Here is a 27,455-nt window from a genome sequence, read left to right on the forward strand (position 1 = left end):
GGCTGAGGCGTGGGAATCATTTGAACCTGGGAGACAGAGGTTGCAGTGAGCCGAGATCGCCCCACTACACTCCAGTCTGAGCAACAGGGGAAACTCAGTCTCAAAAAATTAAATAAATAAATAAATAAATAAATAAATAAATAAATAAAAAGTATTGTAAATATGGACTTACCAAGGGATTGGTTATAAAAGATAAAGGAGAGAATACATTAAAGACTCACAGATTATTGGCCCTGGGAAACTGGATGGAACCATTGACTGATATAGGGGAGACTGAAGGAAAGAAGAACAAATTCTAGCGGAAAAATGAAAGAGTTTTGTTTTTGATACGTTAATTTACAATTCTGATTAGATTTCATAATGAAGTTCTTCAACAGGTGCTTGGGCATTTCAGGCTGATGCTCATGGGAGACATCGGGGCTAGAGAGATAAAATATTGGAATTATTCATCCTACAGCTAATATTTATTGTCATGGAACTGATAAACCTCCCTTGGGAAAGAGCAGAGTTGGAGAACTAAGCCCTATGGTGTCCCAAAGTTAAATGTTCAGAAATAAGAAAGGAGAGGTTGGAGGGGAAGCCGCCAGCGGGGGGTTAAAAGGAAAGCACCCGTGTGGGGTCTCCAGGAAGCCAACGAACGGACTGTTTGAGCCTCTAAATAATTAGCAGGACAATTTAATCAGGAAATAGTACTAACTGTAACTGTAATCTTCCTTTGTTATTCACAGATAATTCTGCCCCAGAGACAAGTATGAACACCGCAGACAACGGTGTCAACTGTCTGTGTGCCATCTGTGGGGACAGAGCAACAGGAAAACACTATGGAGCATCGAGCTGTGATGGGTGCAAGGGTTTCTTCAGACGCAGCATTCGTAAGAGTCACGTTTATTCTTGCAGGTACTTTAAATGCCCTTTTAGTCAAGTTATCTTTACAGGTGTTTCAGTTTGGCACGGAAAAAGTAAGAGAAGAAAATTCAGAATTTTCGTGTATCTGTAAGTCTATAAATACAATCTCTAAACTGCGGTACAGGTCAGAACGTGTGGGTATGTATACAGGATGTATTCACATAGGTGGTTCTTTTTATGAAACATTTTAGACTTATAGAAGGTGTATAAAACATCCACCTACCTACCACCCAGCTTAGACCAATATAGTTGAAACCTTTAAGGGACACCTCCTCTAGCACTTTTTCTCCTTTGTCTCCTAGACGTAACTACTATTGTAATTTCATGTTATCTTTTCCTTGTGTTTCTTTATTGTTTCATCACATGTTCATATAGCTCTAAACATTTTAAAACCTGCATTTAAAAGATTTTTCAATATGAACATTTTTCTTCATGTTGATTTTTTAAGTGCCATTACATCCTAGGTCTAAAAACAATGATAAAAGTGAAGATGATTTTGGTAGTTTGTTGATATCAATGAGTAAAATTTAATTTTCAGTCCTAAAATTTAAAATATATTTCTCATGCCATACTTTTTGTCATTAAATTTAAATGTTTTGTCAGAAGCTTATTTAACTATATTATATTTGTCACGCATTTCCAGTAGGCTGTTTTCTTGTTTTATTTTTCTTTTGTTTTTAGATGAACACCTAGTCAACATCATAACATGATTTAAGTATACATATTGCATCTTGATTCTTGATTCGTATGTATGACTGTCCTTTAATGCAGATTACATTTAGATTGAATATAGGCTATTAACAGAAATGGTTACATTTAATAAAAAAGTAAAACTATGTTTGTTCTGTCAATAAAAGGTATGTGTAAAATTATGTCATTTTAAGAAAAGATCAGACATTTGGAAAGAGGTTAACCCTCTCAAAGTCTTGCCATGTGATTTCCTAGGGTACAACACAAGTTAATCTATAACTCTCCAAATATATATCTAGTTCTCTGATAATTCTTTAATTTTTCCAAGATACTTTGAAGCAGGTTAAGAAAATACAAAATGCCCACTTTAAAAACTTTATAGATTATATACACCATGGAATACTATGCACCCATAAAAAAGGATGAGTTCGTGTCCTTCATAGGGACATGGATACAGCTGGAAACCATCATTCTCAGCAAACTATCGCAAGAACAGAAAACCAAACACCGCGTGTTCTCTCATAGGTGGGAATTGAACAATGAGATCACTTGGACACAAGAAGGGGAACATCACACACCAGGGCCTGTTGTGGGCTGGGGGTAGGGGGAAGGGATATCATTAGGAGATATACCTAATGTAAACGACGAATAAATATGTGCAGCACACCAACATGGCACACGTATACATATGTAACAAACCTGCACGTTGTGCACATGTACCCTAGAACATAAAGTATAATAAAAATAAATAAATAATAAATAAATAAAAAATAAAACTTTCTAGGTAAACAAAAAAAGTGTATTTAGATGAGTTTTGCTTTTATTTACATTAAAACTCTAAAGGTAAAAGGTAGATCAATTTCCTTCATCAAAAATATTTGTGTACGAATGCTTCTAAACTAAAACAAATACAGAATAACCTGTAAGCCATACCTTCTGGAGTCATGTGCTCTGTTAAAATTGAAATACCTGTGTGTGTGTGTGTGTGTGTGTGTATAATGGTGATCCAAACAACTAAATCCAACAACTTTTGAGAATCGGAGAATCACAAAGGCTATCAGTACTTCTGTCCTTTCTGTATGGGAAGAGTGGAAAAGGGACGCTCTCAGAGCAGCTTTTAGAGGTTTAAAAAATATTCTAACAACAGATACAGTTTAACTCCTGCACCTTCCTATTAGGAATGTTACTGCCAACTTAGCTTTCTTTACATATGTTAGTATTCAGCAAATGTGATGACTTTTCATTTGGAAAATGGTTAGTATATTGATGCAAGTTTAGGGGCATGGAGACTTTCTGAAGCTCAGGTTGTGCTGGTCTCAAATGTATCTATTTCTTTAGATGCCAAAATTCTATTTCTACTCTAACTGCTTCATCACACTGAGGTTGGACTTTGCTTCAAAAGCACTTTTAATTGCTGTTTCGACACTTTTCATGTTATTTTTTTCACCTTATGTACAATTTGTATGCATATTCTGTTAGATTATAATTTCCTTGAGTGGAGGAGACAAGTAGCATTAATCTGTTTAATCCTTACACCAGGATCTTGTATGTTGTAGGTGCTTAATAATATGTTTATTCAATTTTTATTATTAATTTAATGTTAATTGAATGCATTCTCCTTGTATTTTTGTCAGTCTGGTCCTCTCTCCTGAGTCTCATCAGCCATTTGTTCCCAAATGAGCAATGCTTTGTTCCTCACTCTGAAAGCACATTTCTCTTCTAGCTCAATTTGGTTATAGGCTTCGTTTCTCGTTCGATTTTAAGTGGACACTGATAGTTTTTAGAAGAAATACATTTCACAAAATGCATATCTTTATACTTATCATTTATCATCAACTACAAATAAACAGGTACATATCCAGATGTATGGATAATTTTGTGCCAGAATTTTGAAGAAATGTTTGTGTTTACTGTATGCTTAATATTTACCCCTAACTATTTGAAGTGCTTTCACACAACAGCCTTTTGGGCAACTCCTTCTCTTTATTTTACAATTGTAAACTAAAGTTACTTAACACCCCCAAGTTCTGCTGAGAGTCAACGGTGGAACCAAGCTTAGATTTAATTTCAGAGACTGTGCTCTTTTTATTTGTTTGTTTGTTTGGTTAAGTACACAAGTCGGTTTTTTAGTTTATCCAGAGTGGTGCAACGATCACTACAGTCAAATTTGACCATTTTTTATCACTTTATAAAGCAACCTTTAGGAGTTACTCCCCCATGTCCTCCCAACTCCTTCCCCAACAATATGAGGTAACTATGAATCTATTTTCTGTTTCTACAAATTTGCCTTTTCAGGACATTTTGTATAAACAAAATCATACGATATGTGATCTCTTTTGTCTTACTTCTTTTGTTTAGAATAGAATAGGCTGCCAAGGTTTATCTGTGTTGTAGCATTTATCTGTACTTCATTCCTATTTACTGACAAATAATAATATTCCACTGTGCAGGCATGCCACATTTTGTTTTTCTATTATTGGTTGATAGGCTCTTGTATATTCTCCACTTCTGGGCGATGATGAATAATGCTGCTGTGGACATTTATGAACAAGTTTTTATGTGTACATACGTTTCATTTCTCTGCATACAGACCTAGCATGGCATTGCTGGGTTACAGTATAACTCTATGTTTAGCTTTTAAAGACAGTGCTAAACTTTCTTCCAAAGCAGCTGCGTCATTTAACATTTTAACCAGCAGTGTATGAGGGTTCCAATTTTTCCACATCCTCACCAACACTTGTTTTTTCTTTATTTCATTTGCAGCCATTATAATGTATGTGAAGTCTTACCCCATGATGCCGACTATACTCTCAATGTTGTCCTCAATTACCTCTTGATGTATAATTTGCCATGTAGGGTAAACTTCAGTGGGGTGTGGGGTACACTTAAAATTAATAGAAGGATATTTAAAAAGAGAAAAGCATGAAAATGCAGGGCCATGAAGTTCTGATAATAGCCTCCTTCATACTGAAATCATTTAGCAATAAGCAACAAAAACTTGAATGCCAAAGATATTCAAAACTAGGTTTGGCTTTCATGACTCATGATAGAAGTGGTTACGCACAGCAGCCAAAATGAAGATAGTCATTCAGTTTTATTTTACTATAAAGACTAAGTGAGAGGTGAGGCTCGTGTTTTCATGCACATGCTGATTGTGAGACTGGAAAGGTCATAGTTGATTGTTCCTATACCTTCTTTTTATCGAATCAAATGTGACAACACATATTTAAAATCCATTTGTCTGTTTATTTGCTTTTTTTTGTAAATTATAGTTTTCTGTGTATTTTTTTCAAACTAATATATCTTTGATGTTACAGGTTCAGTCGGCAATGTGTTGTTGACAAGGACAAAAGGAATCAATGTAGATACTGTCGATTAAGAAAGTGTTTTAGAGCAGGAATGAAAAAAGAAGGTAATAATTATGGTGATGATAATTAACATTATTGATGAAAAGTGATAAACACACTCACACATTCTCATTGATCACTATAACCTTTTTACATGAGTTCTAATTTTCCTCACTATAATAAGGAGCAATCTATGGTTCCTCAAGTTAAAGAACTTAGTCTAAGGACATACAGCTATTAAGTGGTGTAGCCAGTATTTATCTGGTGACTATCTGATTATGGATATCGTTCTCTCCACCACTATATTGTCCAAGGCAACAAAATTATTGACTAAATAGTACACCAGTATTCTGTTAGTGGGTTGAAATTACAGATTTCATTTTTTTTTTTTTTTTTTTTTTTTTTTTTGAGATGGAGTCTCGCTCTGTCAACCAGGCTGGAGCACAGTGGCACGATCCTGGCTCACTGCAACCTACCAGGTTCAAGTGATACTCCTGCCTCAGACTCCCTAGTAGCTGGGACTACAGGTGCGCATCACCACGCCTGGCTAATTTTTGTATTTTTAGTAGAACCAGAGTTTCACCATGTTGGCCAGGCTGGTCTTGAACTCCTGACCTCAAGTAATCCACTCCGTTCAGCCTCTGAAAGTGCTGTGATTACAGACTTGAGTCACCACGCCTGACGCAAATGTATTTTTTTTTGTTCTCAATAACAAATGAGTGTCTTTTTTCTTTTAATGAACATTAACTGAACATCTACTTTTCATGCATTCATTTATTTACTAAATACTTATTGAACACTGCAATTTTCCAAACACTGTTCTAGGTGCTGAAGCTTCAATAGTGAACATAGTAGACAAAATAATCTTCCCTTTCAGGAAGCTTATATTATATCGAGGGACCGAGACAATAGACTAGATGTGCTATTTTAGTGTGTACTAATTTCATCTTGCATATATTAAGTAATCTGATTTTATTCTCCTACATTCTAAATATGGTTAATTTAGAAACAAATGTATTGAACACATTGTAAACATTTAACAGCATGTAACAACTACAAAATTCTATACTTGTCAGTTTTACTGTTTGGTCATGCCTATCATATGCAAAGAGATGTTTTTCACAACTATTTCACAAACTAAAAAAACAAATGAAATCACTATACTAAAGAAGAGTAAAATATATCAAACCCATCTATAACATAGTTAGCTTTTTCTTTATCATTCAATATTTTAAGAATACAGGAATACCACTAGTTTTGCTCAGGTTGGTAATCTTGAAGACAACAAAAAACAAAGTTCACAAAATTAAAGGGGAAGCACTTTCTCATTTAAAAAGTGATTTATTTCTAATTTCATAGGAAGCTCTATTTGACACTTTACGGGATTAATTACATACTTGGTCAATTGCCTCCCTCTATTTCTACTTGAACCCCATGTTTATCCCCACAAAAGTGTAAGCAAATAACAATCCTATATTTTCTTCATGAGTTTTACAATTTATGAAATACAATTATTATTTAAAATAGGTAAATTTTATCTTCTGTTCATAAAATAATGTGTTAATTTTCTTAAATCGTTTGGAAAGTAATTCTGAGTTTTAAAGTTGCTATATTTGTCTTTTTTACACTAACAGCATAGTAGCGAGATTAGGTGGAAACAAATAGAAACATAGTTTTATGTCAAAAATGATAGCAGTGAGAAGATTATAAATGTTTATGATATCTTTTAGCATTTTTCTAAAGAATAATCATGTAAGTGAAATTCATAAAAGCATAGCTAACATCTTAATATTTTATCGCTGCATATGCATTTCCAAATGAGTCAGTTTAGGTTAAAAATCAATAACAATTTCTGTAAAACAAAAAGAGCATGCTACCAGTAAGTATGATTTTAAAATAAAATATTACTGATTCACTTCAACTTACAGTCAACTCACTCTTTTTTTTTTTTTTTTTTTTTTTTTTTGGAGACAGGGTCTCGCTCCCTCTCCCAGGCTGGAGTGCAGTGGCGCGATCTCGGCTCACTGCAAGCTCAGCCTCCCAGGTTCACGCCATTCTCCTGCCTCAGCCTCCTGAGTAGCTGGGACTGTAGGCACCCACCACCACACCCGGCTAATTTTTTGTATTTTTAGTAGAGACAGGGTTTCATCATGTTAGCCAGGATGGTCTCGATTTCCTGACCTTGTGATCTGCCTACCTCGGCCTCCCAAAGTGCTAGGATTACAGGCTTGAGCAACACTTGGCGTGATTTTATTCTCTAGATGGTAAACATGTGAGTTAATGTTTTCCCTGTCACTCTTCCTTATATTTAAAAATGCAGTTTTCAGTAAGGGATTTGGGGAACTACATTATTATTATTATTATTGTTATTATTATTATTTTTTTTTTTTCTGAAGTAAAGAAGCAGATCTAGCTCTCTCTTAGAAACCTGTATAATATATAGGATTTCTTCATCTTTCCAAAATGCTGATATTCAAACCTCAATTTTCTCAGGAGAGACTGCTCCATGGTACAACTTTTGCTTTATTAATGTTGGTAAACTGTCCCATGGACAGTGTTTTATAAGAGATCATAATATTGTAATCCTAAAGTCATTGTAACTAAAATAAGTTTACTTTCCATTTTTGCTAGTGTTTTATAGAGAAAAGAAAATGGAAGTTTCAAAATCTATGACTCATATTTTCTGATAGTGAATATACTCTTATCTTTGACCTGGTCAATCTTACAGGCAATGCTCTTCCTCTAGTTATCTTACAGTTTTATTAACTTTCAGAGAATAGAAAACCACGCTATTAAAAATATAGCAAGGCAGAACTGGCTGAGCCAACACTTTCTAACATGCATGCTGTCATTACGTCTCAAACAGCAATGTTTTATGAGCTCTAGTGACAAGCCTGACTATTATTGTTTTTGAGAGTAGTACAGAATGAAAATATCTTTCTCCCACTGTCTTTTGGAAAGACCCTTTCTCAATTTTTTCACTTAACAAAAACTCCTCAAACTCTATATCCTAACATACACTAAAGAGAAGTGCTCAGTAAATACTGTGTTTTTTCCTTCTAGCTGTACAAAACGAACGCGATAGAATAAGCACCAGAAGAAGCGCATTTGATGGCAGCAACATCCCCTCCATTAACACACTGGCACAAGCTGAAGTTCGGTCTCGCCAGGTACCTGTGGCACACCAGCATCAAACCCTAATTAATAAAATCCAATGTCCATGTAGACATCATGCTAAAATAATATAAGTTTATTCAAATGTGCTCATTACTAAAATAAGTTACATTTACATACATTTAAGAGTTTTACCTTGAAAGTTTGAGTGGGACTGCAGACTTAATTTTGGCTATTCTTGAACAAGATTAGTTTTAAATGGAAAAATAAAATAAATTTCAGTCTAAGATTGTTTTAAAAAAAGCTTGCTTATAAGGTTGATTCAAAATAATGAATAGCGAAAAGGTCTGTAGGCGGTGTTTTATTTTATTGATTGAATCTGTGCAACCCACTACCACGACTTTTGGGGAGTTTGGTTGAGATTTGTTATCAGAGCTTCTTTCACTGGAAATGACTTCTGTATTATTGGGACCTGCTTTGGAAACAGACGTTTAAATGAAGAATCAGAATTCAGAAAACACAGAAGAAAGAAAACTTTATTATTTTAAATTTATCCAATAACAGTTCTACAGTTAAAAAAATAAGTCATTAGTTATATACATAAAAATAAATTATTTAGTGCCATATAAAGAAATCCTTAAATCAAATTTATTTTAGCATTGACCTTATTAGAAATGTTAATTTTTTTTCTATTATAAAGTAGATTATAAAATTGCCAAGTAGTTAATCAAGTCCTATAATGAGTCAATGCAACTACTTTCATTTGTGATAACACAAGGGTAATATGATGAGGTTAACATCACCGTTATCATTATTACTTGAATATTGCTTGATGGGCAATAAAGCTTTTACAGAATGACTTAAAGGGGAGCGATGAGAAAATATTCAAATACAGATAAAGATACACTCACATGCATGTTCAAAAATAAGTTTATAAAAACTTTTAGACTTTTTTCTTTCAGCAGAAAAGCTTTATTTAGCTTATATTTTATATAGTCTAAAATTATACATAATCTTACAAATGTATTATTATATGTTAAGCTCTTCAGCATTACTGAGTCACACATTGGTTTCTTAATTTAATTTTGATGGGCTTCCTTTTAATGCAGCGAGACAAACAGTTCTTGCTTCTTGTCTCCCCAACTGGGTAATCTTTATGAAAACATTTTCTTCATAAACTTCCACAAATTAAAGAAAATATCACCTTTAATTCAAAATAAAATTAAAAAGCATATTACATATGGATACTATCTATCTATTTATATAGCCATTTTGATTGTAAAATTTCTCAAAAGTTGGGGTAAAACTTAGTGTACAGATTTGACCACTAACATAAGACACTGCTCCCAGAGGATGGCGCTATATAAATGAAATGGTTTTAAATTAACTGTAAACTGATAGGTATTTTATTTTTCAATTTAAATCAGTATTTTATTTTTCAATTTAAAATGTTTAGTATTTGTCAAGATACTGTAACGACAATAGTGCCTACTTCTATGGTCTTTATTTGTCACAGTCAAAAAACAAAAGGGGAATGTTGGCCATTTATGATTTTAAACGATAATATCATGTTTTTCTTAATGCTAGATCTCAGTCTCAAGCCCTGGGTCAAGCACTGACATAAATGTTAAGAAAATTGCAAGTATTGGCGATGTCTGCGAATCTATGAAACAGCAGCTCCTAGTCTTGGTGGAATGGGCTAAATATATTCCTGCCTTCTGTGAATTACCATTGGATGATCAGGTATACATTTAAAAATTTATAAGTCCTTTAAAAATGCTTCTTGAACTTTGCTAAGTTTATGTTCTTTCCATTTTATTTGTAATGCATATGCTATATTACTATATTTGACAAAAGATAAACTATGAGAAAGGATTGGGTTTTCTTACCCATCCACCTTTTTCTATCAAGAGGCACAACTGTGTGACTTCTTTTTAGGGGTGTAGCAAATATATTGATTGGACGAGAACTGAACAAAACACTCCTCTGCCCTTTTGGAATTTTAAAAGGCTTATGTGAGGGAGAAAGGCAGATAGCATGTAACTATCGTTGTGAGACAAAATATTAGAAGAGTGAATGTCTGTGAAGCAAATGGTGGATGTTGTGTATTGGCGTTTACTGAAGGTGCTATATAAACCTCCTCAGAAATACCAGGTCACTCCTAGACAGAAACCACACAGGTTATGATGCTGTCTTGGTGGGTACTTCATGCAATTAACGTAAAGTTTTACCTTTCATGTTGTCAGTTTTATCCTAGAATTTATTGTATAAAAGTTATGTGTCTGGCAAAAAGAAAAAAATGTCTGTAGAAGCATGATAAGAAATTTATAGAGAAATAAAATTATAGAAGGAAATATAGAATGATCTTTTACTAATACTTATATTTTCATATTTTGTCATATGTCCATTATAATATTTTAATAAGTGCTTAGAAACTTGAATTTCCTGATTGTATTATAAAGATAAGTATTTTGGTTTCAGATTCATTTTGAGTTGTTCTTACTAAGTAGGGTATAATTTTTTGTAGATGAAAATAATTTGAAAAATTCCCTTTCTGTCACATTAAATTAACAATGATAAGTGTCGTAACTAGTGTATATTTATTTTTAAGAGAGCATTTCACCTGGTGACAGGAAAAAAAAAATACAGTGAAATCTGAAGTAATTCTTAAAAGGCTCTGTAACTGCCTTCCTGGTATGAGTCACGAATATTGACATATCATAAAGATAGCATGGCTCAGAAGGTTATGCCAGAGTGAATAATGCTAAATTGCTAAAACCTACCAGTCTCACCCCAAGCAATATAAGTAGGGTTACGTTATGTATCAGTTTTATATTTTTATTATCATTCTTCTTTAGAAATTGCTGACTTATATATACAATGATTTAAAAATTGGGAAATTAAAATCCAGTAACCAGTGAGAAACAGTTTTAATTTGCCAACTGATTCTTTAACAAAAACAGTATAACATTTATTAATTAGCCACAAATTTGTAAATGTCTGTTATGAATAAGGCACTGCGAAATTAGCTTTCAGTTGCACTATAAATTACATAATTTCATTTAATTATCTCAGGAGCTCGGTGACAGGTGTTATTATCTTCATTTTACAGTTTCTAAAACTGAATCCTAGATCAGTAAAATTCATTCAATAAATTCATCAAATGAATATTTATTAGATTACTGTTCAGTTTTAGGAACTGTGGGTATGTAGCAGTAAAAATACAGATTTCTTCACTATTCTCATAAATGTACACTCTGAGAGAGGTGGATAACTTAAAAATGCAAAAATTATGAGAAAGTTCATTCCAAGTGGAGATAAGCTCTATAAAATGCTATAAAATGGAATAGAATGAGTTGTTGGAGAATGGGGATACAATGAGAAGAGAGACTTTAAACTGAGGACCAGAGAAGTTATTACCTGAGACCCTGAAAGACAAGGGGCCAAGCACAGGAGAATCTGAGAAGAAAGCACTCAGATACAGGAACAGCATGTCCAAGGTTCTGAGTCAGGCAGGAGCAATGTGAACAAGCGGTGCTGCAAGATGAAGTCAGAGACATGAGGGCTGGGAGGCAAAGCACTGACCCACTGTCACGCTTCCCATCACCTGCGAGGCCATGTTTGAGGAGTTTGGATTTTAGTCTAGGGACAATCAGAAATCATTAAAAGAGTTTTCAGCCTGGACTGGGGTGGTAGCAATGGAGATGAAAAGAAGTGGATCACTTTGGCTTGTATTTTAAGAAGCAGCACTAGAATTTACTGTAGAGTTAGAGAGGGCTCAAAATAGTCTCTTGTTTTGATGTGAACAAGCACTTTGGATTACGGCGACATTTACTAGATAAAGATACTGGAGAAGTTGTTATGTTGGTAGGTATTAAATTTGTAATGCTTCCTATACTTCCTAGTGGTGATACCCAGCAGGTAATCTAGTGTACAAATGAAGCTTAGTTGAGAGCTTACTGCAAAGAGTTAGGGGTTCAATCTAGAAAGTGGCAGAACTCAGACCTCCCATCTTTTCCTTACAACAAGTCTTTGCTTTGCTTTTGTTTATTTAGTTTATTACATGCGGGAGATTAAGTTTTATATGTTTTATCATTTAGTACTCATGAGTACATGCTGAGCTTTTATTTTTATCTCTACTCCCATTTTATAGATGAAAACAAATGAGTAAGTTCCAAACACACAGGTTAACTTACACAAGGTTAAAGAGGTAGTAAGTGGTCATGCTGGGATTTGAACTCTGGTCTGTTTGATTCTGTTTCCCTTCCAAACAGTTAACTTCCTGCTTTTTTTTTTTTTGCTGCTATTGTATTGACTTGCTAGATAGTTTTAAAATTTTTGAAAAGTTGATTCTATTGACATGCTATGTAGAAAACTGGAAGTTTACTGATGGCGTGTATCTATGAATGCTATAGTTTGTTAAAACAACAACAAAAGTCCCAGGCTTAAAGAACACTGTAAGTTAACAAGACTCATGTCATCTTTTAATCATTATATATTATAATTAATTGTTAAACTTAGAATTTTTCATTAAGGTGGCACTGTTGAGAGCTCACGCAGGGGAGCACTTACTCCTTGGAGCTACAAAGAGATCCATGATGTATAAAGATATTTTGCTTTTGGGTAAGTTTTTTTAAATATAGGAATAAATTATGCATATTTTATTCTTGCAATAATATACAGGGTCTGTTCTGTATGTACCAAGTATTTGCAGACACTGTCAAATGGTGCTGTCGCTTCACAGGTTGGATTTAATTGTGTCCTCACTTGGCCTTATTTTTTCCTCGCCTTGACTGTATCTAAGTTCAGAGTCCATGAGATGATCAGGGAGCATTAAGATTTAAAAATAAAAAAGAGATGTTGTTCAATAAACATAATATTGAGGTATGTTCAAATTATATCAGAATGAATAATTAATGACTTATATGGCTTCCTTATGGAGTCTCAATGTGTTTTCATGTTTCCTCAGAGTCTGTTTTTTATTTTATACGCTTTAAAAAAAATGTTTACATCCTATGATCTTATTGCCCATGATATGCTACAAAATGATCAAGTACCATGATATGCTTCAAAATGATCAAGTAAAAAAGTACTGGTGGTAATGACTATTTTGATAGACAGGAATGCTAGAAGAGGCAAAAGAAGGATAATAGCTGTGGAGTGGTGGAGTAGAGAAGACATAAAGAAAAAACGTTTGTCTTCATTAATTGCTCCAATCCCGCTATTTTACTTAATGTATACAATTAGATTTTGAGGGTTGAGATCCTTCTGACACTTACTGGCTCTACCTCTCTCTGGCATGTGTGAAAATATGACTAGATTATTTTATTTTTGCACTAGATGTTTTAGCCCCAAATATAAATAAATTGAAGACAATATAACAATATCTAATATTGTTGTGGGTTTACTATGTAAATGCACTGGTCTAAGTACATTACATGTATATATATATTCTCTCATTTAATCCTTGAAATAGCCCTAAGGGATTACTACTATTATTTACAGCCCATTTTGCAGGTGAAGAAATGGAGGCAGAGAAAGTTTACCAAAGGTCACAAAGCTAGTAAAGAATATAGCCAAGATTCTAAACCACATAATGTGATTGTGGAGACTATGCCCTGAAATGTTATTAAATACTTCCCTTGCATTTCTAGTAAACACCTAGAATACTGTTCTCGTTATAGACCTAAATACAATATACCTAGAAAACAAAATGTCTACTGTATAAATTCTAGTTCTAAATTGGTTTACCCAGAATAATTAGGTAAGCTAACATTTCATAAAGAAAGAGTGAAGCTCAAAAAAAGATATTAACTATGTGAAGTGAAATACATGTCAGTTTAACCATGGTAATTATTTTACAATGTAGATACACATCAAAGCATTACATTTGGCCAGGCATGGTGGCTCATGCATGTAATCCCAGCACTTTGGGAGACAGAGGCAGGAGGATCACTTGATGTCAGGAGTTCGAGACCAGCCTGGCCAACATGGTGAAACCTCATCTCTACTAAAAATACAAAAAATTAACCAGACATGGTGGCAGGCGCCTGTGATCCCATCTACTCTGGAGGCTGAGGCATGAGAATCACTTGAACCTGAGAGGTAGAGGTTGCAGCAAGCTGAGATCGTGCCACTGCACGCCAGCCTGGGTGACAGAGAGAGACTCTGTCTAAAAACAAACAAACAAAAAATCACGTTGTACACCTTAAATATATACAATTCTGTTTGATGGTCATACCTCCATAAAGCTGGAGAAAAAAGAAAGAGCGAGGGTACCGTTGAATATGCTGCTACCCTGAGGATTGTCTTTGCCTGTAGTGAAAGAATTTAGAATATCTGTATTTTTATAAAACCAGAAAATAACAATTTAGCTGTTATTTTTGGAAGCTATAAAAATGTCCATTATATTATAGCCAGAGAATTTCTGAGTTAGAAAGATCTTTAGGGAATAGGTGGTCTAGCTCGCTACCCAATTTTTGAACTCCCTTAAAGTCAGCCTTATAAAGTGGTTATCTCACCTCTATTTAAAGAAGTCCAGGAAGAGAAAATATACTATCAGAGGCAACTCACAAGAATTCACATGCTAATTTTTAAAAAAATCAGCTTCCTTTACTTAGGCGTGTTAAAACTGTCTCAATAGTGTATGCCTAGAATGCCTAGAGTATCAAAGTGCTGTTTTTAATCTGCTGTAAACAAGAAAGATTCTTTAGGGTTTGTATTACAGTCATTAGTGAATAAAACTCTAATAGATGAGTGACAGAGAAAACTAATCATTATATTTAGATTTTCTCTTGTCAATTATTAGCATGCTATTATTCTGCGCTTTTGTGTTATCGCAAGTGACTGATACCATTAAAATGCATGTGATCACGTTATCAATGTTATTCGTCCTTTAAGCATGCTTGAGTTTTTCCAGCATAACTAACAACACCACTGAGAGAGAAAGTACATCACTATTCCTTCAAGGGTAGACTATTTTAAACACAGGTTTGTTAAATTTTAAACCATGCTGACAATTTTGGGAGACAGGTGGTTATTTTGTTGTTGTTGTTGTTTTCTCTTCGATAGGAAACAACTATGTTATTCACCGCAACAGCTGTGAAGTTGAGATTAGCCGTGTGGCCAATCGTGTTCTAGATGAGCTGGTTAGACCATTTCAAGAAATCCAGATTGATGACAATGAGTATGCTTGTTTAAAGGCAATTGTATTTTTTGATCCAGGTTGGTTTTCAAAATTCCACTAGAGAATTAATATAATAAAAATTAAACTACTTTTCAAGATTACAATATTTATTGTCTTCACACTCTAATTAGGTTAAATCTGTACACTGCCTTTTTTATTCCTTGGTTAGATGCAAAAGGGCTAAGTGATCCAGTAAAAATTAAGAACATGAGGTTCCAAGTGCAGATCGGTTTGGAGGACTACATTAATGATCGGCAGTATGACTCCCGGGGAAGGTTTGGAGAGTTGCTTCTGCTCCTTCCCACACTGCAGAGCATCACTTGGCAAATGATTGAACAAATACAGTTCGTTAAACTTTTTGGGATGGTCAAAATTGACAATCTGCTTCAGGAAATGCTACTAGGTGGTGAGTACATTGAAGAATTTCTACTTTATTGATTAGAATCACACTAAATATAAGTTTGACCCATTGATTTTTTTGGTCCATATATAATTCATCTATTGAAGTCACTGTGATGCTCCTGAATTTTTCTCCTTCTGCTATGACATAATGAACTCAAGTTTTTACATTTAGAAAATTTGCAAGACCCATCAGAGAGACAAAAATGCTTGGACAGATTCAAATCCCCCTTCTTTTTTTGTTTTCTTGAGACAGAGTCTCGCTCAGTCTCCAGGCTGGAGTGCAGTGGTGTGATCTCGGCTAACTGCAACCTACGACTCCCTGGTTCAAGTGATTCTCCAGCTTCAACCTCCGGAGTAGCTAGGACTGCAGGCACATGCCACCACACCTGGCTAATTTTTGTATTTTTGGTAGAGACGGGGTTTCACTGTGTTCACCAGGATGGTCACCATGTCCTGACCTTGTGATCTGCCAGCCTTGGCCCCCCCAAAGTGCTGGAATTACAGGCGTTAGCCACTGTGCCCGGCCTCAACCCCCGTTCTTAATAGCCTCCACCACCTCTACTCCACAGTCCCTCTGACTTAAATTTTCAGATCCTTCCAAATATGACAAACAGAAACAAATTTCCTGGTTTTATGACCTCTTCAAATATATCATGGTTTTTCATGCCCTGATTTGTTTAAAACCTCAAGGATACTGGAATTGCAATATAACCTAATATATATATAAGATATATATATATATCTTAAAAATGAACATTGTGTTCCTGAAATAATTAATTGACACAAAATAGTAGAAAGGGAAAATGATATTTCATTGTTGCAATAAATGTCAGGAATAAGTTAAGAAATTCATTTTGCATTCCAATCTAGATTAAGTTTCCTTGTAAAATCATCATATTTGTTTTCAGTTTTCTGGTGCATAATTTGTTCCTAATGATATCTTTCTGAAATGAAAGTTGTTCATGCTATTACGGTGATCCCAAATACTATAAACTTGAGGTAAGTGATTCTTGGAATTGCCTTAACAACAGGCAGCGAACCTAATGATTCCAGGAAATGGCACACAAAGTCCATTTTTAATATACAGCATAATATGATGCAACATTAATCTAGCCAATGTACAGTGAAAGCTGACATTGTTCTTAATATGCCAGTGGTTCTGTCAATTTATTTTTGAATTCCCAAAAAGCACTTGGCAAAAATAGCAATATTTAAGCTGTCAATCAAAACATTTGTTTCAAGGTAAACTTGCTGTTCCTGATTAAATATCACTAACACAGCATCTTTTTATCTTTTGTAGGGGCTTCCAATGACGGTAGTCATCTCCATCATCCAACGCATCCACATTTGTCTCAAGATCCATTAACCGGGCAAACTATACTTTTAGGTCCTATGTCAACACTGGTTCATGCAGACCAGATCTGTAAGTATATAGGCTACTTTTCAACCATGATATTTCTTAATTACCTGAGAAAAAGTGGAATTGTGGGAAAGAATCTATTAGTAACCAGAAATGGCAAAAACTTGGTGTAATTTCCCATCTGGGACTCAGCAGTAGAAGATTGTTACTCAGCTTGTCACTTATTCTCCCTAGAAGTCAGTTTGCTTCCTAAAATGAAAATGTAAGAAAAATCTTTCTACTTCATAGATCTGGGGAGCACAAAAGAGTATACAAGTAGTTCTTGCTCTGCATGGTAGTGTGAGACTGTAAAAACGACAATGCAAGCTGAAACCATGCAAGGGAATCTAAATAATCAATGGGAAAATAATTTCCTGCTTGGGACCTTCAAAAATGTTTGTGAAAACATTAAGAACTCTCTTAATGTTTATGGAAACTAAAGAAATGTAATCTTTATACTTTTTTTGTAGAATTAAATATAAAACATTTCAGCTGGTACACTGTAATTAAAACATTAGGAATATTGACAATCAAAGTGTTTTATTTCTTTATAAAATAATTGTGAAACGCAGTTTGACCAGTTCTTGTCACCTTCTAAAACTTACATTAGGAAGTGAGGATCTTTTCTACGCCCTGATGGGTTTTACTCTTTGGGAAGTTTGGATCAGCTTTCAACATTTTATCCCTTGTATTCTCAATGTCCCGGCATATTTCTGAGAATTCATTTAATGTGAAATTTCTTTTGCCGCTTTCACTTCTTTTGGGACACCTTCTCCCCTTCTGACACATCCAGCTTTCTCATTTATGTGGACAAGTTTTCCTTCGCTAAGTTCTTGGCTGCATATTTAGAGACTCAAACGACAGCAGCGGCAGCATTCCCATGGACAGCTACTTCTTCTGTGACTGCATTTGTGTTCTATTTGTACGTCACGTGCAGCATCATCACCTATTCCTTTTCTGCACTTTCACTGTTGTTGGTCAATTCTAATTCAGTTATTCAGTTTTGTAAAATGTGAGTGAATTTACCACTAGGAAACAAGAAGGCCACACAGCCACTGTATGCAGTTTGTTTTCCATGCCTGAACTGAATAGAAGATGCTCAGTGACCAATCATGGATAGACTAAAAATTGTGGCATGATCAGTCATTGATCATAAAGCACATCTGTTATTTAGATAGTTGTTTGCAGACTGAAGAGTTGGCAGTGGAGTCTGTATTCATGAAATTACTCACTAATTGTGAGTTACCGTGGTGACTGAAACTTGAACCATGTTGTTGCCAGACTGGTGCTGTTTAAGCCACGGTAACTAGAATTCATTCACCTCAGAATTGTGCGGTGAGGGCTGCTTATGAAAACTCCTTGGAACTCAGATGACTATATAGATACTATAGAGATTGTTTGTAGCTAAGTTAATCTATTATTATAACCTTCATGATAATTTTATTTTTCTAAGCTATTCTAGTGATACAGATCTCTAATTATTTGATAAAATATCTAGATTAACTGATTAATTTCTTCTGAATTTAATGTAATTAATCCCAGATTTACCTTCGATCTATTGCCTCTGAACACCAAACCTACTAACTCACTGAGATGACTTGAGTTATTGTGATATAATTATTATGCATACTCTTATTGCTTACTGAATTTACAATAGTCTTTAATAGCTAGCTACAACATTTTTTTTCCCAAAAGTTGCATGCAATGCAACAATTTACCAAGTACCACCTGACTTCTAGCCATTGGTAGGGAACGTAGAGGCCACAGAACTGCATGCTACCATGCCGTCTTTTAGATACAAGCACAGGTAGACCTTTGTGTAAATACTATCTGAAACCAAAATTCTTTGAGTATATGAGAGAGAGAAAGAAATGAAATTGTTAGGAAAAATATAAATTATAGAAAAATATCACATAATCTTGGATTTCCAATGTACTTGAAAGGCATTATTTGGGACCATCCTTGCAAAATAGATCTTACCATTTTCATTTAATAGATAATCAAGAGCAGAAAGAGAGTGGCAAGCTTAATACCATACTAGAGAGTTTATGGAGTTGTGTCTCTTAAAGATCAGTTATTCATAAACTCACAAAATGAAACACATTAACAACACATTAAGCATTGTAGGAATCAACTGGCAAGAGAGTTGGACAGTTCTGCTGGTGGTTGAATACTTTTTAAGGGCTAGTATTTTAGTATTTTAAAAACATATTTGCTGACCCTAGTCTTTTAAAAATCACATTGTTATACTCATTTTTATTCTTGTTCTTTCCACATAGTATTTGTGGGATTTATTTGTAAAAGAAATCTTGGCTTTACTATGCTCGTTTGAAATAATTTATATTTTATGCAAGCAGGATATTAAACACAACCAAAAGTTAAGTTCATGCGTATTTTCTTGGTCTTTTAGAGAAGGCTACTGCAGTCTTAGATCTAGTCTAAATAGCCAGAAATAATTTTAAAAGCAGATTTTGATATTGGTTTGTCATTTAAATGGCACTTAAAAGTTTTGCTTCTGAGTAATTGCTAATCCATACTTAACAATAATATAAAGCTAATGTCTTAATGAACACCAGGCAAAAGGAGGCTGTTCTTGTTTTGTAGATAATTTTTTGAAACTGTTGAGACATAAGCTATAAAGTTTACAAAGCCTCAGTCTGATCATCAAACATTTTCTGTTAGTTCTGTTTACTATGTGGAATAATCCAGTAACAATAAGCATTGAGTACTAAAATATTTCAAGTTTCTAAAAATTACAGAATAACTCCTAGATTATTTTATAATATGGTTACATTTTACAATGGAAAGAACTACTATTCTAGACAATGAAGTTTTGAAACCAACTTTTTGCATTCAATTCAATCTTTTTGTATTCAATTACTTGCTATTCAATTACTCAGGCTTGCTCTTTGCATCAAAGGGGATGGGACAGGCAAGCTCGATTGTAACAGAATAATTTTGAAGCAAAAAAAGCCAGTATTTTTCAGATGCTTTTGACTACAACTTAGATTTCAGAACATTTATAAAGTACCTTAACCTTAATTTTTTATGCCATTTAATATGTCTGAATTATATTTTTATTTTATGTGAATTTTGACGGTAAAAATTATAAACATGGCTTTCTAATATTTGAGAAAACTATCCTCTGTTAATTGTTTTCATTGCCTTTTTTCCTGTTAGGTTTATTAGAGAATCAAATGCTTATAAATGCTTTTAAGAAAGGCAGAAAACACCTTAAAGTGACTATGAAAAAAATTTTTTAACATGACCTCTTTCTATTTAATGTTATTTTGGAGGTAAGGAAAGAGTACTCTCTAACAGTGTGTCATGGGCCAATAATACATTCTACAAATCACTATTCTATATAGGATCTTTTTAAAACATTGCCAGATCATGCTAATGTGTATTGGTGTTGTGTAGGGTTTAATGGGGTGGGGAAGGCTGACTGCCACCATCACGCTCAATTTTCTGATTCTTTTTCAGCAACTCCTGAAACCCCACTCCCTTCCCCAACACAAGGCTCTGGGCAAGAACAGTACAAAATAGCTGCAAACCAAGCATCAGTCATTTCACACCAGCATCTCTCCAAACAAAAGCAATTGTGAAAACGTGTTTACTTCAGAACGGCACTACATAAATGTGAAAAGTTGTTGATCTTGAAATATCTCAGGATAGCACTTTTGGCAAACTCTTAGCCAAGGCTTCTTCATGGTGCTGTTATAAGATGGTGTCCTATTTTCCTGTTTATACGTTCATTCTGTTTATTGTTGCTACTATGTAAAACTTTCACATGCAACCAATGTGTATCTGAGTTTGAAGATGTTTATATAGGGTATTTTTTCCAACTGCCCCTGCATTGTGCCCGAACCAATTGCATCTTATGTACGAGTTTCATTTGTTTTATTAATGTTAATTTAAATTTGTAAATAATTGCTTTATTGTGATGTGATGCAGAACAAAGTGTTCATTTTTGACTGAAAATAGTAGATCAGAAATCCAGGTTTAATATAAAACGAGCTAAATTTTTAAAAGTAAATTATAAACTTGCAGATTAGAAAAATAAAGCAGTTGCGGTAGAATAGGGTGTATCTTTCTCAAGAAGAATCTCTTATGGACATTGTGTGGTAAAGAAGCAACTCTTTGCTTTAGAGTTAAATATTCCTATCTTAAGTTTAGAAAAATACAAAAAACCATTCCAAGGACGACTGGATACTTTTTGAAATCTGACTTTATTTGAAGATGTATAGTAAGCAAAAGCATGTTGGTTTTATCAGTTAGGATACAGGGTGAATTGTAACAGAGAAACCCCTAAAGCAGTGACTAAACCAAGAGAGGCATCTATTTCTTTCTCCTGAAACAATTTAGAAATAGTTCTCCATTGATTAGAAATTAGCACATGTCCACAGCTGGCTCCCAGGGTGGCCAGGAGAGTTATCTACAGGTGGAAAGTCTGTGTTAGCCAAAGCCATGCCACTGAAAGAGCTGATTCTGAGGACACGTTAGCCATCTACCACCCATGTTCCTTATTTAGTCCTCACAATAACACTGTAGGAGAGATACCATTTTCTCTCTTTTATAAATAAGGGAAAGTTTAGCTTGAGGGTTTAAGGAACATAACAAAAGTTCAGCAACATTAACGAGTGAGAGAACCACATTCAAACCCAGGTCTAGTTGACTTAATGAATCTTTGGTGTGGAATGAAAAATGTGAACTTCTTACTCGTCGTGTGGTTTTTAAATATATGCAGTTGAGTGATGATTGAATACTATTCACCATATTGCCTATAATATATATTTACTGATAAGCGGTGAGTGTAAATTTGTTGCGCCTAGAATAAGAAACCACTTTTGTAGTTTTAACAAGACTTTTCCTTAAAAACATTAGAGAAAATAAAAGATTCACCGCATAGATTTTGATGAAAACAAAAACAAAGCAAAATGACTGGTTTAGCAGATTCTTTAAAATGTAGCAGCCCAGGGATGTACCAAATGTCAAATTCTAGACTGAGGAGTACAGTTCATTGGAGCCTTAAACTCTCTGATATCACTTAGAGCTGGAATTTATTTTAAAACAAATTAAGCATGGGCCACCTCATGAGGCAGTGGCTCCTCTCTGGTTGAGGAGAGGGAAAATTGGAAAAACTGGTTCAGTAATTATCAATAATATTTTTTGAAAAAGAGGATCCCAAGCTGTAAAAGATTGAATTAGATAATCTTTCTCAGGATTTTTTAAATGTCTAAGATTATGATGTCATATATCCCACTTACCCTGTAAGTAAAAAGGTTATAGTAATATTAAGTAACTTATTAACTCTTAAAGTAAAATTGAACTCTTAAAGTAGAAAAATGATTATTAAAAGCTATCTATGATTTAATAGATTTAATAAAATTCCTTCAAGACCTGGTACCCTTGTGAAACTGTAAAATATATCATATGGGGGAGTTTTTTAACTCTTAGTTTTTGAAAATTTACTGTAGTTTCTATTTTGTGAATAAGAATGTTTTTGATTTTTATCATACAAATAACTTTTGTAGATTTTTGTTTACTTTGGGGGGATGTTCCCTTAGAAGATATTAAAACAAAATACTGCCTTGGTCTGTGCAGGCTGTTGTAACAAAATACTATGAACTTGGCAGCTTATAAACAACAGAAATTCATTTCTCACTGTTCTCAATGGTGGGAAGTCCAAGATTAAGGAATCAGCAAATTAGGTCTCTGGATCATACATGGCATTTTCTAGCTGTGTCTTTATACATAAAAGGAACAAGGTAGCTCTCTCAGGTCTGTTTAATAAAGGTACTAATTCTCATGACTGAATTATCCTCCAAAGGCCCCACCTTCTAATACCATCACTCTGGGGACTAGGTGTCAGCATGTGAATTTTGGAAAACACAAAAATTCAGAACATAGCAAATACCTTTAAAGCATGAACGATAACATTCATTTTTAGTGAATCCTATAATTTATTCATGTATATTAACTAAACAGCTATGTCTTTGAAATTATTAGCAATGATTTTGCTTCAATAACTATGGTCAGGGGGATTTATAACATTATATTTTTATATACTGAACTGCCAAAGATGCTGGAAAAAAGGAACTGATGTTTTCAGCATATTTTCAAAATATTGATAAGGGAAGTTATCACTTTTATATAGTATTCAACTTTTTTCAGGTAATAGAAATGAATAATTTATTGTGAAATAATTCATTTTATAAATGTAAAATTATTTTTATAAATTTTATTGTTGGAAATCAAAAATTAGTAGATTTTTTACAATGTTAAATTATAGTGAGATTAAAGTATTCCTAAACTGTGACGCTACGTTTGTTTCACTAAACTTTCTAAATAAAAACTGAGGAAAAAAAAAAATCACTGAAACCAGGTTCTTCATTAGTGTTCAAAAATGATTTCATATTTCTACAGACACTGATAATATATTTTATATAGTCATTTGTATTAGTCTGTTTTCACCCTACTATAAAGAACTATCTGAGACTGGGTAATTTATAAAGAAACTTAATGGACTCATAGTTTTGCATGGCCAGGGAGGCTTCAGGAAACTTATAATCATGGTGAAAGGAGAAGCAAACACCTTCTTCACAGGCAGCAGGAGAGAGAGAAAGCGAGAGGGGAACTGCCAAACACTTTTAAACCATCAGCTCTTGTAAGAACTCACTATCACAAGAACAGCATGGGGAAAATTGCCCCCATGATCCAATCACCTCCCACAAGGTCCTTTCCTAGACACATGGGGATTACAATTTGACTTGAGATTTGGGTGGGGATATAGAGCCAAACCATATCATTTTGCACCTGCCCCCTCTCAAATCTCATGTCCTTCTTACATTTCAAAACCAATCGTGCCTTCACAACAATTACCCCAAATCTTTAACTCATTCCAGCATTAACTCAAAGGTCCAAGTCCAAAGTTTTATGGGAGACAAGGCAAGGTCCTTTCACTTATGAGAGTGTAAAATCAAAAACAACTTAGTTACTTCCAAGATACAATGGGGATATAGTCATTGGGTAAACGTTCTCATTCCAGATAAGAGAAATTGGCCATAACAAAGGGGCCACAGGCCCCATGCAAGTCAAAAACCAGGCAGGATACTCATTAAATCTTGAAGCTCCAAAATAATCTGCTTTAACTCCATGTCTCATGACCAGGACACACTGATGCAAGACGTGGACCCCCAAGGCCTTGGGCAGCTCTACTCCTGTGACTCTGTAGGGTAGAGTCCCCACACAGCTGCTTTCATGGACTGGCTCTGAGTGTTTGTGACTTTTCCAGGTGCACGGTACAAACTGTCAGTGGAACTATTATACTGGGGTCTGGAGGATAGTGGACCTCTTCTCGCAGTCCCACTAGGCAGGACCCCAGTGGGAACTCTGTGTGGGGGCTCCTACCCCACATTCCTTCTCTACATTGCCCTAGTAGAGGTTCTCCATGTGGGCTCTGCTCCTGCAGCAGATTTCTGCCTGGACATTCAGGCGTTTCCAGATATCCTCTGAAATCTAGGCAGAGGCTCCCAAAGCTCAGCTGTTGTCTTCTGTGCACCCACAGGCCCAACACCACATGGAAACCACTAAGGCTTGAGTCTTGCACCCCCTGAAGCAATATCTTGAGCTGTGAGCTGTACCTTTTAGCCATGGCTAGAGCTGGAGTGGATGGAACACAGGGCACCATGTCTCAAGCCTGAACAGAGTAGTAGGACCCTGGGCCTTGCCCAAGAAACCTTTTTTTTTTTTTTCCTAGGCCTCCAGGCCTGTGATGGAAGGTGCTACTGTGAAGATCTCTGAAATGCCCTGGAGATATTTTCCCCATAGTCTTGGCTAGTAACATTCAACTTCTCTTTATTGATGCTAATTTCTGCAGTCAATCACTTGAATTTCTCCCAGGAAAATGTTTTTTTTTTTTTTTTCTACCACATGGCCAGGCTATATATTTTCAAAGCTTTTATGCTCTGCTTCACTTTTAAACAAAAGTTTCAGTTTCAGATAATCTCTTTGTGAATGCATATCACTGTATGCATTCAGAAAAAAACACGTCACATCTTGAACACTTTGCTGCCTAGAAATTTCTTCTGTCAGATACCCTTAATCATCTGTCTCAAGTTCAAAGTTCCACAGATCTCTAAGGCAGGGGCAAAATGCTGCCAGTCTCTTTGCTAAAGCATAGCAAGAACTCTTCTCCAGTTCCCAAAAAGCTTCTCATTTCCATCTGACACCACCTCATCCTGGACTTCACTGTCCATATCACTATCAGCATTTTGGTCAAAACCATTCAACAAGTCTTTTGGAAGTGACAAACTTTCCCATATCTTCCTGTCTTCTTCTGAGCCCTCCAAACTGTTCCAACCTCTGCCTGTTACCCAGTTCTAAAGTTCATTCCACATTTTCAGGTTGTCTTTATAGCAGTGCCCCACTCTCAGTACCAAATTTTCTGTATTAGCCCATTTTCACACTGCTATAGAGAACTACCTGAAACTGGGTAATTTATCAAGAAAAGAGTTGTAACTGACCCATGGTTTTGCATGACTGGGAGGGCCTTAGGAAACTTACAATAATGGCAGAAGGTGAAGGAGAAGCAAGCACTTTCTTCACAAGGCAGCAAGAGAGAGAGCACAAGGGAGGGGAACTTCCAAACACTTCTAAGCCATCAGATCTTGTGAGAACTATGAAAGGAAAATATCTTGGGCCCCCAAAATCACTAAGGAAATCTCAAGCTGTAAACTGCTTATGGCAAACCTGCCTCCCATTTTATTCAAATTTATTCCTCTGCTCACTAAAATGCATGCATATTGGATTGCCTTCTTTGGAAAGCTAATCAAAAGCTCAAAAGAATGCAACTGCTTGTGTCTCACCTATCTGTGACCTGAAAGCTCCCTTTTCCCTTCTAGTCTTCCTGCCCTTGCTTCAAGATGTCCTGCCTTTCCAAACTGAATCAATGTACTTCTTACATGATGATTGATGCCTCATGTCTTCCTAAAATATGTAAAACCAAGCTGTGCCCTGACCACGTTGGGCACATGTCATCACATGGACATGTCCTCAACCTTGACAAAATAAACTTCCTAAATTAACTGAGACCTGTCTCAGATTTTCCGGGTTCACAGAACTCACTCACTAACACAAGAGTACCATGGAGGAAGCCGTCCCCATGATCCAATCACCTCCCACCAGGTCCCTCCCTCAACATGTGAGGATTACAATTAAGAGATGAGATTTGAGGCCGGCGCGCTGGCTCAAGCCTGTAATCCCAGCACTTTGAGAGGCCAAGACGGGCGGATCACGAGGTCAGGAGATCGAGACCATCCTGGCTAACACGGTGAAACCCCATCTCTGCTAAAAAATACAAAAAAACTAGCCGGGCGAGGTGGCGGGCGCCTGTAGTCCCAGCTACTCTGGAGGCTGAGGCAGGAGAATAGCGTGAACCCAGGAGGCGGAGCTTGCAGTGAGCTGAGATCCGGCCACTGCACTCCAGCCTGGGCGACAGAGCAAGACTCCGTCTCAAAAAAAAAAAAAAAAAAAAAAAGAGAGATGAGATTTGGGTGGGGACACAGCACAGAGCCAAATCATATCATCATTTAATTAAATTTATATGTTAACACTTATCTTTAGAGTCTAAAGCAAAATTAACTAGCACATCTCCAAATAATCAAACAACTGGACACTGATTGAAAAGAGAATCCTCACATTTGCACTTTAGTTATGTAGTTTTTCTTGCTTTCTCGTGTTGTCATAGTAATACAAATATATGCCTTAAATTGGCTTAAACATTATATGAATGTACTTTTGATATATAAATATTTAACCTAGATGCTTCAATTGCTGGTATCCTCTATTGATGTTTAAACCTTCTTTGTAAAATGTCTTAAATTATAAGGACCTATTAATCTTATATTTATGGAATTCTACTAAGTTTAGTTTTGTTTTCACTCATATTAAGGTAATATGTGGACATCATTTAAAAAGACAAATTGTCAGGGCGCGGTGGCTCACGCCTGTGATCCCAGCACTTTGGGAGGCCGAGGCGGGCGGATCACAAGGTCAGGATATCGAGATCATCCTGTCTAACGCGGTGAAACCCGGTCTCTACTAAAAATACAAAAAACTAACCAGGCTTAGTAGCGGGCCCCTGTAGTCCCAGCTACTCCGAAGGCTGAGGCAGGAGAATGGCGTGAACCTGGGAGGCGGAGCTTGTAGTGAGCTGAGATTGCGCCACTGCACCCCAGCCTGGGCGACAGAGTGAGACTCCGTCTAAAAACAAACAAACAAACAAAAGACAAATTACACGTAAGGCTTACAATGAAAACCTGGAACTCTCCTTCCTACCATTCATCTCTTATCCATCTTCACTTCTGCAGCAACAACATTCAAATACTGTTTCAGGCATTTTTTTCTCAAT

At 35.4% G+C, this 27,455-nt stretch overlaps 1 protein-coding gene across 3 annotated transcripts in view; it reads left to right on the top strand.

The window, feature by feature from the left end:
- HNF4G (hepatocyte nuclear factor 4 gamma) overlaps positions 1-23,404 on the top strand; it is a 167,506-nt gene extending 144,102 nt beyond the window's left edge. For 2 of the 3 annotated variants that reach the window (XM_023184069.3, XM_023184067.3), the window contains 9 exons: positions 729-897; positions 4,914-5,008; positions 8,007-8,113; positions 9,645-9,800; positions 12,593-12,680; positions 15,129-15,281; positions 15,413-15,649; positions 16,946-17,068; positions 20,528-23,404. In XM_023184069.3, coding sequence (XP_023039837.2) covers positions 752-897; positions 4,914-5,008; positions 8,007-8,113; positions 9,645-9,800; positions 12,593-12,680; positions 15,129-15,281; positions 15,413-15,649; positions 16,946-17,068; positions 20,528-20,649 — 1,227 coding nt within the window. In that variant the 5' untranslated portion in view covers positions 729-751 and the 3' untranslated portion in view covers positions 20,650-23,404. The remainder of the gene's footprint in view (positions 1-728; positions 898-4,913; positions 5,009-8,006; positions 8,114-9,644; positions 9,801-12,592; positions 12,681-15,128; positions 15,282-15,412; positions 15,650-16,945; positions 17,069-20,527) is intronic. The other variant, XM_023184070.2, reaches the window with a different exon arrangement.
- The last annotated feature ends 4,051 nt before the right edge of the window (positions 23,405-27,455 follow it).

Source organism: Piliocolobus tephrosceles, chromosome 7 (genome assembly GCF_002776525.5).
Source record: "Piliocolobus tephrosceles isolate RC106 chromosome 7, ASM277652v3, whole genome shotgun sequence".
Lineage (NCBI taxonomy): Eukaryota > Metazoa > Chordata > Mammalia > Primates > Cercopithecidae > Piliocolobus > Piliocolobus tephrosceles.